The sequence below is a fragment of the Aedes albopictus genome, chromosome 1 (assembly GCF_035046485.1).
Source record: "Aedes albopictus strain Foshan chromosome 1, AalbF5, whole genome shotgun sequence".
Lineage (NCBI taxonomy): Eukaryota > Metazoa > Arthropoda > Insecta > Diptera > Culicidae > Aedes > Aedes albopictus.
In genome coordinates, this window is record NC_085136.1 from 147304726 (window position 1) to 147319046 (window position 14321).

The 14321-nt window shown below is 36.2% G+C and overlaps 1 protein-coding gene and 1 long non-coding RNA gene across 3 annotated transcripts; both read right to left on the reverse strand.

Annotated features, from left to right (window-relative positions):
* Positions 1–3050: 3050 nt before the first annotated feature.
* LOC109621444 (uncharacterized) lies at positions 3051–3614 on the reverse strand. 2 transcript variants are annotated; one of them, XR_009996213.1, is made up of 3 exons: positions 3477–3614; positions 3304–3422; positions 3051–3240 (listed from the first exon to the last, which is right to left on the reverse strand). It is a non-coding gene; the product is annotated as an uncharacterized LOC109621444 (long non-coding RNA). The 2 variants fall into 2 exon arrangements; XR_009996212.1 differs by lacking the exon at positions 3477–3614 and having other exon boundaries at positions 3304–3468.
* A 2140-nt stretch (positions 3615–5754) lies between these two features.
* On the reverse strand, positions 5755–7723 carry LOC109413796 (melanization protease 1-like). Its single transcript, XM_029861749.2, has 4 exons — positions 6805–7723; positions 6450–6742; positions 6099–6391; positions 5755–6037 (listed from the first exon to the last, which is right to left on the reverse strand). Exons 1-4 carry the CDS (start codon positions 7018–7020, stop codon positions 5988–5990), a joined length of 852 nt encoding a protein of 283 aa, XP_029717609.2. The 5' UTR covers positions 7021–7723; the 3' UTR covers positions 5755–5987.
* Positions 7724–14321: the final 6598 nt, after the last annotated feature.

A 14321-nucleotide genomic window follows, 5' to 3' on the forward strand; every position in this document is an offset into this window, starting at 1 on the left:
AACAATCAAAACATGGTTCAACGCTTATCGCGAAATGCGTCTGTGGCAAACGTTTATTAAAGGTTATCACTGCAGACGCTTGACCACAGCATGGAAGGGAATTTTCGGAATTAGAAAATGTCAAAAATTGCATGCTGTTTGACGCGACACCTGGCGGTAGAACTTACGCTTTTAATACGGAAAATTTCAACCGTGTTGATATGATACTTAACCAAGATACTTTCGAGACAAAATGAATTTTGTTTAAAGCTCACAAAAAACGTTTGATTTAGGCTTATGCGGCATAACGTAGCCGAATTCGTCTTGGATTTTTAAACGATTTAATTCTACTGACTTTTTCACAATGTTAGTTTGGGAAACCGTACAACTCGGGGTTTGATCGAATTTACTTACATGATCTGTACTTGATGAGCTACAACTCGTAGTGGTGAGTTTAAGCCGAATGAAGCATTCGCCTCTACTATGCTGTAATTCTGCAAAATGACGTAAGCGACATTCCGAATTTCGACTTCTTTAGGTTACATCTGGAGAAATAACTACACTGTGGTATGCTCGATATGTTAGAATCCAAGATCTAGTCGTAATCTAGCATCCATGGAAGAAAACTTAGAGAACGGCCATACATTTGATGTACAATAACCCAAAATGTGTCAAAATTATCAATGTCGCTTACGTCACTTTGCAGAATTACGTCAGCACTGGTCTCGGTCCTTGGTCAATCGCTGCCAGTCACCCTGAACGTTTTAGGTCCTCGTCAACGGCAAAAAGCCAACGTTTGCCCGATCTTCAACGAATCCGACAACCTCTCCGTGGTTCCCTGATGAATAGTTTTAGCTTGTTATTCCTCCAGCATACGAGCTACGTGCTTATCCTATCGCAGCCTACTGTGTTTTACTCGCTTCACCATATCTATCTCTTTATATAACTATTTGATACAATTCGTAGTTCATCTGTCGCCGCCAGATGTAGTCCTCCAGTTTACCACGGAGTATTGTTGGAAGTACTTTATGTTCGACAACTCCAAAGACTCGGCGCTCTGATCAACTTATCTCAACGTTATCGATTCATGGCCGTATAAAGCGACAGGAAGAATCAGACTCCTGAACAATGCGAGTTATGACTTCGTTTGCAGGCTACGGAACTTAAGCTGGGTTCACAGATCGCAATAGCGCATTGCGGATTTTTAGAAAATTTTCCACTCAGCGGTAGCTGCCGAGTTCTAACGTAGCTGTCAAAGTCCTACCGCAGTCATGAAAATCATCGCATCATAGAAAAATTGGGCCAAATCAAAGTATGCTTGCAAAGTGAAATGTTCTGAAAACCAACAACAAATTATGATCATTGGCATCGTAGCCAAGGCTCTATCCAAGGTATCCTTGGACTGATTGATGATACCTTCGTGAAGATGATCAGTCTGACAGCTATGGTAGCTTTTCAATCTTCCGGAGAGTGGACATTTTTTTCTAAATTAGCAATAACGTCATTATCGCACGTCACGGAAGTGCCAAGATAAACACATTCGTCAACAACATCAAAATTGTCATCACCAAGCACCACTTCGTCACCAGTGCCACGGCCGCACCGATGCTAACTACTAGCAATCATGTACTTGGTCTTTGTAGTGTCTCCCACTTAAAAGGGTACGAACGCCTCTTCAAGGACCCGCCGGTTGATCCCACTATCGTTCGCGTACGAACGATGACCGATTACGCGCGTCTGCATGCCGCCCATCACTATAATAGCTGTTCCCAGCTCACGTGTGTTGCCGCAACTCTGGTCGATGGTATGATTACCTCTCAACGTTCGCACCATAGATCCTGTCCAACACACCTCCTGCAGCGCTACGATGCCGAACCCGCGGTCCTTCAGTATATCGGCGAGTATGCGGGTGCTCCCGATGAAGTTGAGAGATCTGCAGTTCCACGTACCGAGCTTCCAATCGCAAGTCGCTTTTCGTCGCTGTGGTCGTCGCCATTGGTATCGGTTCACATTCTTCTCTTGTTGATTTTCGGTGCTAGTCTTTTTAACGGCTGGCTCGCAGGGCCTGACACCATCCCACTAACCCAGTGGGCTGGGCTTACCTTTCCGGAAGCTATGGGTCCTGCATTGGCATTTCCTCCAACTACAGTGTTTTTATGGGTGTCCAGAAGATAATATTTTACCTGAGCTTCCACCTCTGGCGTTGGAGCGTCCACAGCATGTCCGTCGTCGTTGACTTGAATTATGTCTCTCTCTTCCTGGCAGCCACCATTATTGTTTTGTCTGTCAGCAAGTTTCCATGACGGAAAAAGGTGCTGTTTTTCTCCGGACGATACGTAGTGTACACATGGGCCGATATTCTACCGAACCGCTACGGCCTGCCGGCCACGCCGCCACTCCTACGCCTATTGTTGGTCATCTCACCAAAATTCTGGGTCTACTCCGGACGGAGGCAGATCGTGCCCCACCTGGACCGCGGCGACGGCAAACCGCTGTAGCCTGCCGATCCCGCCGCTTTGGCCTTTGGCTTCGAATAATTACGCAAAGTAAATCATAAGGTTTTCAGGTGATGCCAAACTTTTTGGGGTGCTGCAATATTCAATTGGGGTGTTGCAATACTATTATCATTATTAGAACTGTTGTTACGAGATTTTTTTTTCAAACGGGTTTTAAGAGTAGGGGAGATGGAGGATGTGGGAAAGTATACAGATAAATTGAATTATTTTGTATAACAATTTTCAATAACAATAATAATAGAATTAGCTTCAGAATTTGTATCAGTGTTTCACATTTATGACAGACAATGAAAAGAAGCACGCTAACCCTCAGCTACCCAGATTGATGTCAAAGCGACCCAGATCGAGCAAAACTGCAGTTACTCTAAAATGGGTAAAGGTGCCTTTACTCAAATCTGGGTTACCGATGTTGGCTGCAGAATCTGGGTAAAGGTTACCCTGATTTAGACGTTTCTCATCCGGGTATTTTCTACCCATTTTTACATAAATGAGCGTTCACATTTGCATACACAATACGATTCTCCCATAGTTTGGCCGGAAAAGAAAATTTAAAAATAAACTACAACATAACCGATTTATTGATGTCTCAAGTTTTCTACATTAAGTATTAATAAATTTATCGCAAAACGGCTCCTTTGACGATGGAAACGATTCACATTTGCATGTTGCAACCTTCTTTCCCAAGCACTGTTTAAATTTTTGCTAAAACTTTCGCACCAAGCTGACACTCGAGCTGAGACAGATCCTAAATATGTGGGAAAATCTAATCAGCGATTAAATTAATCGATTGTCTAGAGAAAAAACATACCTGTGACCATTACAGATGGTGCCCGTTGAATATTCTTTCCGCCTGCATCGGAACCGAGTTCGGGATACTACTTCTAAGCTGACCAACTTTATTCCGGCCTGATAAGCTGCGTAGAATGCCTGAAAATTTTAAAGAATTAGTAGAACTTTTCAAGAACAACATGAATTACTTACCAGTCAGAAGTTTTCGCCATCTGAAGTTCCTTCATGCTTTTTTCGGATTAAACGCCTCGACAGACATGCGAAAAATTTCTCCAAGTCCAATTTACCCAGATCTTGACGTCTACACACAACAAGCTAAAATGGGTATCGAAATTCCCGTGAAGATCCGTTTACCCAGAATCAGAGTAAACTTTACTCTTCTGATGCGAGATCGATTACCCGGATTTTGACAGCTTCTAATGACATAAAAATCCGGGTAGAATCGACCCATTCGATGGGTAGTTTCAGGTTAGCGTGAGAATCAAGCAACACAAGCATGCAACGAAGTCGATCACGGGAGAGACCATGCTTCGTGTTTGGTGCGCTGGTGTTCGTGTCATTCGAGTGCAAGCAAAACTCGATGTACACAGCGCAACGAGTAACTTTCACGCAGCGACCGAAAATACAAAAGAATTTTCACACAAATTTGTGTAACACCGGATCAGCACATTTTTTGTGTTGATCCAGTCGTACACAAATATGAGTGAAAAATCCTTTGTCTTTTTGATCGCTGCGTGAAAGTTACTCGTGCGCTGTGTTGTTGTTTCATTTGAGGTTGTAGGATTCGTCATTGATATAATCCTCATCATTGAAAATGCAAAAGCAGTTTTCTCGTTCAAATCAGAAATGATGACGATTATATCGATGACGAATCCTTCAACATTAAGAGTGTGCATGAATGACGACGACGAGAACGATGATGACGTGAGCAGCGGGAACGAAGGAGGTGATGAAGACGGCAGTTTTGTAGGGAATGTTGTGATGGACAGTTTTGTGAAATTAGACGCTGTTGAGGAATTGTTGTGAAAAAATATAATTGAAAATGAAATAAAAATGTGTTTAAGTATTAATTAAAGAAGAATTCCTACAGTACCCAAAGAATGGGACCGATAATTGGCGGGGCATCATGTTTGTGTATCGTTCTCAAAACTCTCTGCAAAGTGATCGTTAACCGGATACGGGAGAGAATTGACGCAACTCTCCGACAGCAGCAAGCAGGATTCCATGTCGGACAGTCCTGTGAAAAAGCTTCAGACCGTCTCAACGACGAACATATGTAGGGAGTCCTCAGGTGCAAGAATGTCCCTGAGAAAATCATCGGCCTCATTCAAGCACAGAACGGGGCATTTTGGAAAAACCAGAGCTGCGAAATATCAGTCATGTCAGTTGACTACTGATTTTGCACCATCGTCACTATCACTGTAGGTCGATCAATATCAAAACGATAGTGACCGGCAACGACTCGATACTGACCCGTACTCCAGAGCACTATCAAAGCAACTAAACTGATATTTTGGCGATTTTAGCCAAAACTCAAGATGTTTAATGACCAACATACAAAACTTGTTATCCTGTACCACATATTTAAATTTCATCACTTTGAGTGTTTATTCTGATTTTAGAAATTCATTTTAAAGATGGCCTATCAGTGATAGCTACCTGCCATCGCAATCAGTCCAGTTGTGATGGGAAAAGAAAAGTGACGGTGACTCAACAGAGCACACGCTGACTTGGGTCGCAGTCAGCCTATCAAAATCGGCGGTTTGCCTAGCATTGATAGTGACAGAGAGCAACTCTGGGAAAAAGCAGATAGATTAGTCAACGCACCAAAATTAGAATTTTCAACTCAAACGTACAATATTTGCTTCTAAACGCCAGTGAAAACTGGTGTGTATCATTGGAGAACACTCAACGGTTGCAGGTCATCATCAATAGATGTCTGCGGTATATTATTCGTGCATGGTGACATCACCATTGGATCTCCATCGTCGATGTCATCAAGAGCCGATAGCAACAGAATTTCGGAAGCCAAAAGTGGAGGTGGGTCGGTCACACTCTATGCAGGGTTGTAAACGAAATTTTCAAGCAAGCGTTAAGTAGTAGGACATCGCAGAAGAGGTAGGCTCAGAGGCTCATGGCGTGCAGCTTCCACAAAAAAATATGGAAATCGACAGACATTTGATCTGGCCACAGGTCAATGTGGTGGTGAGCAGTCGCCCAGGATGAAGATCTTTTCATTTGGCCTTCTGCACCAACAAGGGAGCTCTGGTCTGACAGTAAGTAAGTAGCAGTAATGGATGTGACTCCTATAAACGGGGAGTCCATAGTTTACGGCAAATGGTTGTCAAAATCTGGATTCGTTGAGTATTCCCAACTCGATTGCTTTCTTTTTAACTTTTCGATGAATAGAAATTTATCTTTTGTGATAGATCCAAACAAGCATTATAATTGTGCTTCGAACTGGCTTCAGTCATGGATATTTTCCAATATCCAATCCATGAATGACGTGACTCTGGTGTAAACCATTGGTACCATAGTCCAATAACCGCAAGGTGATCCGTAGCTGGCAATTCCGATTAGATAGTACGTATCGTTAATTTGCATTTGTAGCGGATTTCCGGATTGGTCATTACAAGTGCCCCTTATAGTTTGAGCAACCATTTGACTATCTTCCAACGTTTTTCCTGTTACATATTTATACCTCTAATTGCTGATAGTTGTCATCTCTGTGTACATTTTGCGATGGCTTCTTCCTGAAATATAGATTAAAATGGTTCTAAATTGCTAAAGAAGATTTTAAATTATGCACTATACCATTCTCATTCTGCCCCCAACCAACAACACTGCCAGTTTTATCGGTAAAAGAATCGTGCATGAGTTCCGTTGAAAATGGCATACAAATGGGCATAATATGTGACGTGTAGGTCCTCGGAAGAGCTTGTTTTATCCTTAAGAGTGCAATATCGTTGATTTTATTGTTTCGCTTATATTCTGGGTGAACAATTATCCGGCTCACATTGGCAAATATTACTCCAGGATTACAGTCTCCATCATTGTCACAATCTGGATCTTGTTCGATATCCCATTCACCTAAGCGAAGAGTGAGACTAAATAACAAAATAATTAGCTTATACGAATAAGTTACTTTCTATTTATTGTCCTTACTCGTATTCTCGCACCCTGTAAACACAATGCGCAGCAGTCAATACATATCTTGTGTTGATCAAGGAACCTCCGCAACTAACTCCTTTCATCTTTTGGTTGTTGTAATCCAATGCTACCGTCCAACGATATTGATCTATATCTATTGTACCTCCACTTATGCTTCGTTCACTTGCAGGATCCAATCCACAATCATTTTCATTCGGCAGCAATGGAAATGCTGGAAATTCATTATAGTCGGTATCCGGTATAGTAGTAGTAGTAGCACTCGTTGGATTCGGCTCTTCACAGCAAACCTGAAGTTGCAAGCTTTAAAATGCAATTGAATTTGCTTTCACTATTACAATCCACAATTCACCTTCTGATCACCACAAAGATGCGCAGTGAAAAATCTTTGCTGACGTGCTGTAATCTCCGAGCTATTGGCAATTTTTAACAGTGCTGGGCAGTTCACAATCAATACACATTTACCTTTTCTTGCCATAAGTGTCATACAATCATCCATTTCTTGCGACGATGCCCATCTTGAGATTAATATAATGCACCACAATAAAACACATATAAACGACTTCATCTCGCGACCAGACCAGATCGTCAATGGACACCAGAACCTGCTGCACAACTTGCCTGATCGCCGACCGAACGTTAATTGAAATGCTCATACAAGAACCAAGATTATTATAGCTACTTATGTGGAAGCGCGAAATGATTCAATAGTTGATCATGACCAGATTAAAAAGAATAGAACGATGTCGTTTTTGTTTCACACTTTGGTTTTGGGTTTTTCCCTGGCAATCTTCTTCCTTATGGTTAACGTTTCAAAGGAGATCGAAAGGCAGAATGCATTAGTCTATTTCCGCTATATTATGGTTTACTGAAAGCTTTCTTGTAACGTTGACCATTTTGCATTCGATTATCGAGTGGCAGACACGAAGATACTTCTTGCATTCCAAATAATACGAAAAAATGAACCAATGTATAACATAACCCAGACACAACATGTGCTTGATAACGTTGGATTGAGTCAGTTCAGAATTTACGTAGTGCGCATCGTATTAACCACTGTTATCAATAAAACATGTTTATCAACTGTTTTTTAAAAGGTACCTCCGCAAAAAATCCTCTGGGGATTCACCCAGTAAGCCCATCAGGAGATTCTCGAAGAAACCTTTTGGGGAATTCCCCTCAAATTGCTTAGTTTGCTAATTCTACACTCATACCGTGAAACTGTGTTCAAATATTGAAAACACGGTAAACTGAAATTTCCTTTAATAATTTTTATTAGCATTTGCATTCGTAAAGGGATTTATTAATAAAGCAAGCGCGAGATTTTTTTCACTAGAATTGAGAAGGAGCTCCTTCAGATGTAAAGAGAAAAGTAGTGATAGTGCCTTTCTCGTTGCAAACTCTTCCAGTCGTTGTATGCCGAAGTGTTTTCTTAAAAGTTATTTTAAAAAATCTTGAAGGAATTCCTGCACAAAACCCAGAAGAAACTCCTGGAGGAATCCCGGACGGAATTCCTGGAGGAATCCCGGACGGAATTCCTGGAGGAATCCCGGACGGAATTCCTGGAGGAATCCCGGACGGAATTCCTGGAGGAATCCCGGACGGAATTCCTGGAGGAATCCCGGACGGAATTCCTGGAGGAATCCCGGACGGAATTCCTGGAGGAATCCTGGACGGAATTCCTGGAGGAATCCCGGACGGAATTCCTGGAGGAATCCCGGACGGAATTCTTGGAGGAATCCCGGACGGAATTCCTGGAAGAATTCCTGGAGAAATCCCGGACGGAATTCCTGGAGGAATCCCGCACGGAATTCCTGAACGGAATCCCGGACGGAATTCCTGGAGGAATCCCGGACGGAATTCCTGGAGGAATCCCGGACGGAATTCCTGGAGGAATCCCGGACGGAATTCCTGGAGGAATCCCGAACGGAATTCCTGGAGGAATCCCGGACGGAATTCCTGGAGGAATCCCGGACGGAATTCCTGGAGGAATCCCGGACGGAATTCCTGGAGGAATCCCGGACGGAATTCCTGGAGGAATCCCGGACGGAATTCCTGGAGGAATCCCGGACGGAATTCCTGGAGGAATCCCGGACGGAATTCCTGGAGGAATCCCGGACGGAATTCCTGGAGGAATCCCGGACGGAATTCCTGGAGGAATCCCGGACGGAATTCCTGGAGGAATCCCGGACGGAATTCCTGGAGGAATCCCGGACGGAATTCCTGGAGGAATCCCGGACGGAATTCCAGGAGGAATACCGGATGGAATTCGTGGAGGAATCCCGGACGGAATTCCTGGAGGAATCCCCGACGGAATTCCTGGAGGAATCCCGGACGGAATCCCTGGAGGAATCCCGGACGGAATTCCTGGAGGAATCCCGGACGGAATTCCTGGAGGAATCCCGGACGGAATTCCTGGAGGAATCCCGAACGAAATTCCTCGAGGAATCCGGGACGAAATTCCAGGAGGAATCCCGGACGGAATTACTGGAGGAATCACGAAAGGAATTCCTGGAGCAATCTCGGAAGGAATTCCTGGAGGAATCCCGGAAGCAATTCCTGGAGGAATCGTGAAACGGAAACGAATAGAAGTGCAGTGAAAGATTGTGTGAAGATTACTGTGAAGCGACACAGATCGCATCGTTTGATAACTTTTATATTGAGCTTCTCGAGAATATTTAACGAGTTTCTCTTCGACCTCTAGGTTGCGCGCCAGGGTATAATATGCACGGTGCTTCATTTACCGTTATTATCAAAAAAAAAAATATACCATCAAAACCTGAAGCGCCATTCTCTTTCTTCATCATTCCTACACCTCTGGACAAATTAAAAAAAAAATCGTTAGACGAAATTTTGAGTTACGCCCTTTTAAAGGACCTAACCCCTAAAAAATCAGGGTTTCTATAGAAAAACATCATATTTCATAACAGAAGCATGTATCTGCCATCAAAATTTGTAGCGCCATTCTCTTTCTTTATCATTTCTACACATCTGGACAAATTTTGAAAATAATCGTTTGACGAATTTTTGAGTTACGCCCTTTTAAAGGGCCTAACCCCTAAAAAATTAGGGTTTCTATAGAAAAACTTCATATTTCATAACAGAAGCATGCTTCTGCCAACAAAATTTGAAACGCCATTCTCTTTATCTATCATTCCTACACCTCTAGATAAATTTTTAAAATAATCGTTGGACGAAATTTTGAGTTACGCCCTTTTAAAGGGCCTTACCCCTAAAAAAATAGGGGTTTCTATTGAATACCATCATATTTCATAACAGAAGTATGCTTCAAAATCCAAAATAATGAACAGTATCATTAATAATGCTGTAATACTATGCACTAATATTGAATGCATTGTGTATAAAAATTAGCCATAACGCCAGTATAAGGGAAGTATTCTTTAACCTGTAGGATACGGACGTTGTTGGCTTCATTTACTATTATAGCCAGAACAATATACAATGAAAAACATAAACGACAGTTCATTTACTTTTTCATTTATATAGTTAATGCACACCCATAAACTGAATTTCAAAAATAATGTTGGTCAAATTCTCCAGTTACGCCCATTTGAAGGTCACAAGTACTTATAGTAAAATTATTATAAAACTTAGTTTCATTTAATCACGTTTATTCTTCGGTAACGTAGTTTAGCAGTTAAATATAGAACTATCATTACAATTGATCATCTCAATCCTTAGTTTTGTATGTTTATTAATTGAACACAGCAATCACCATTAAATCTAACGAATGAGATAGGCACATGCCATCGCTTGTTTTGTCTTTAAAAAAGCAATACAAAAAACTTACGTCCCACGGTATGAATGGCAATGGATACAAACATGATTGCTTCCTACATGTTTGAAAATACTTCCCTTATATTAGCGTAATGGCCAATTTGTATTCAAACATCAATACAAATAGCCAATATTAGCGCATAGTATCAAATTGTAGCATTATTAATAATACGTTTTAATATTTGGGACTTCAAGGCATGCTTTTGTTACGAAATATGATGATTTTCTAAAGGAAACCCTGATTTTTTAGGGGTTTGGCCCTTGGGCGTAACTCAGAATTTCGTCTAACGATTATTTTAAAATTTGTTCAGAAGTGTAGGAAAGATAAAGAAGGAGCATGGAGTTTCAGGTTTTGATGGCAGAAGCATGCTTCTGTTATGAAATATGATGGTATTCTATAAAAACCCCTATTTTTTAGGGGTAAGGCCCTTTAAAAGGGCGTAACTCAAAATTTCGTCTAACGATTATTCTAAAATTTATCCAGAGGTGTAGAAATGATAAAGAAAGAGAATGGCGCTTCAAATTTTGATGGCAGAAACATGCTTCTATTATGAAATATGATGTTTTTCTATAGAAACCCTGATTTTTTGGGGGTTAGGCCCTTTAAAAGGGCGTAACTCAAAATTTCGTCTAACGATTTTTTTTAAAATTTGTCCAGAGGTGTAGGAATGATGAAGGAAGAGAATGGCGTTTCAGGTTTTGATGGTATATTTTTTTTTTGATAATAACGGTAAATGAAGCACCGTGATATGCATTGGGCACTTTGCGACGATTAACTCAAATCCACATACCAGCGCACAATTTGCGCGCCGATTGCTTATGCGCCAATTTTTTCACTAGCCAAATCACCATTAATCAGAGGTTTAATGTAGTATAAGCGTTGTTACCGTCAATAATATCGTTGTTGTACATCATTTCCAGACATAAGGAAGACCAATGTTTTAGACAAAAAATGAATCCGAACCGTAAGAGGGATACAGCTCTTGGCGCGATCCATTTTGACACTTGTTTATTTACATTTTGTATGGCGCACAACCCGGCGCATGGGCTGTCGGCGCACAAGTTGTTGGCCAGTATGCGGATTTCAGAAAAGATTTGCAATAACTTGTAGGCGATAGTGTGATAGATTCACACTGTGCTGCAGCAATGAAACGGCTTGTTTTCAATTCGATTCTGGTTCTAGCGAACGCTATGAATATTCGTGATGTGTTTGTAGGGGAGCGAGTATAAATAAACTAGATATAAAGATACAACGTAAGAGGGAAGATATGAGCCAGGTTTTGAGCCAAGTACCTTCTGCATATGAATCAGAAACGGTAACCACTAGACCTCCAAGCTCGTCTAATATAAGACTGCTAGATGCAAAAGGGCCCATATAGCCGAGGCGGTAAACGCACGGGTATTCAGCATGACCATGCTGAGGGTGACGGGTTCGATTCCCGGTCGGTCCAGGATCTTTTCGTAAAGGAAATTTCCTTGACTTCCTTGGGCATAGAGTATCTTCGTGCCTGCCACACGATATACGCATGTAAAATGGTCATTGGCAGAGGAAGCTCTCAGTTAATAACTGTGGCAGTGCTCATAGAACACTAAGCTGAGAAGCAGGCTTTGTCCCAATGAGGACGTTACGCCAAGAAGAAAGAGAGAGAGAGATGCGAAAAAAACCCAGAATACACCGTGTAAAACGCTTAGCATATAAATACTACATTCATAATACGCCTCGAGTTTGGGACTTAAGAGAGGTAGTTGATCTCGCAAAAATACCAGGTAAGTTGCACCATTACTCCGGTTAGCGCAGTAAGGGCAGAGTACTATCCCAGTACGGAGGGTTAGCCTAACATTAGCCTAATGTGAGACTAACTGGCCAGCATGTTAGGCTAACTTTTTGTCTCACTTTTGCCTAATGTTAGTCTAAAATTAGACAGATATGACACACTTTTGTTAGACATGTTGCAAATTCGAAACATGTTTGTTAGTCTAACATTAGACTAACGTTAGACATGTTTTAGTATGGGCTGTTAGACGAATGTTAGGCATAGATTTTATGCTGCTTGTTTTCATTCCAGCTGTCATCCGAGCAAGAAGTGTGATTGTAGTAGTGAACTTTTATCGGCGTTCACTACTACAACCGTACTCTTGCCTCGAATGAAAGCTGGACGAAACATGTTTAATAAAAAAACTCGGAGCCCGTTTTAATTTTAATTTTAATTTTAATTTTAATTTTAATTTTAATTTTAATTTTAATTTTAATTTTAATTTTAATTTTAATTTTAATTTTAATTTTAATTTTAATTTTAATTTTAATTTTAATTTTAATTTTAATTTTAATTTTAATTTTAATTTTAATTTTAATTTTAATTTTAATTTTAATTTTAATTTTAATTTTATTTTAATTTTAATTTTAATTTTAATTTTAATTTTAATTTTAATTTTAATTTTAATTTTAATTTTAATTTTAATTTTAATTTTAATTCTAATTTTAATTTTAATTTTAATTTTAATTTTAATTTTAATTTTAATTTTAATTTTAATTTTAATTTTAATTTTAATTTTAATTTTAATTTTAATTTTAATTTTAATTTTAATTTTAATTTTAATTTTAATTTTAATTTTAATTTTAATTTTAATTTTAATTTTAATTTTAATTTTAATTTTAATTTTAATTTTAATTTTAATTTTAATTTTAATTTTAATTTTAATTTTAATTTTAATTTTAATTTTAATTTTAATTTTAATTTTAATTTTAATTTTAATTTTAATTTTAATTTTAATTTTAATTTTAATTTTAATTTTAATTTTAATTTTAATTTTAATATTAATTTTAATTTTAATTTTAATTTTAATTTTAATTTTAATTTTAATTTTAATTTTAATTTTAATTTTAATTTTAATTTTAATTTTAATTTTAATTTTAATTTTATTTTAATTTTAATTTTAATTTTAATTTTAATTTTAATTTTAATTTTAATTTTTAAATTTTTTTAAATTTAATTTTTTTATTTATTTCAATTTTAATTTAGTTAATTCAAAATTAAATTAAAATTGAATTAAAATTAAATTAAAATTAAATTAAAATTAAATTAAAATTAAATTAAAATTAAATTAAAATTAAATTAAAATTAAATTAAAATTAAATTAAAATTAAATTAAAATTAAATTAAAATTAAATTAAAATTAAATTAAAATTAAATTAAAATTAAATTAAAATTAAATTAAAATTAAATTAAAATTAAATTAAAATTAAATTAAAATTAAATTAAAATTAAATTAAAATTAAATTAAAATTAAATTAAAATTAAATTAAAATTAAAATTAAATTAAAATTAAATTAAAATTAAATTAAAATTAAATTAAAATTAAATTAAAATTAAATTAAAATTAAATTAAAATTAAATTAAAATTAAATTAAAATTAAATTAAAATTAAATTAAAATTAAATTAAAATTAAATTAAAATTAAATTAAAATTAAATTAAAATTAAATTAAAATTAAATTAAAATTAAATTAAAATTAAATTAAAATTAAATTAAAATTAAATTAAAATTAAATTAAAATTAAATTAAAATTAAATTAAAATTAAATTAAAATTAAATTAAAATTAAATTAAAATTAAATTAAAATTAAATTAAAATTAAATTAAAATTAAATTAAAATTAAATTAAAATTAAATTAAAATTAAATTAAAATTAAATTAAAATTAAATTAAAATTAAATTAAAATTAAAATTAAATTAAAATTAAATTAAAATTAAATTAAAATTAAATTAAAATTAAATTAAAATTAAATTAAAATTAAATTAAAATTAAATTAAAATTAAATTAAAATTAAATTAAAATTAAATTAAAATTAAATTAAAATTAAATTAAAATTAAATTAAAATTAAATTAAAATTAAATTAAAATTAAATTAAAATTAAATTAAAATTAAATTAAAATTAAATTAAAATTAAATTAAAATTAAATTAAAATTAAATTAAAATTAAATTAAAATTAAATTAAAATTAAATTAAAATTAAATTAAAATTAAATTAAAATTAAATTAAAATTAAATAAAATTAAATTAAAATTAAAT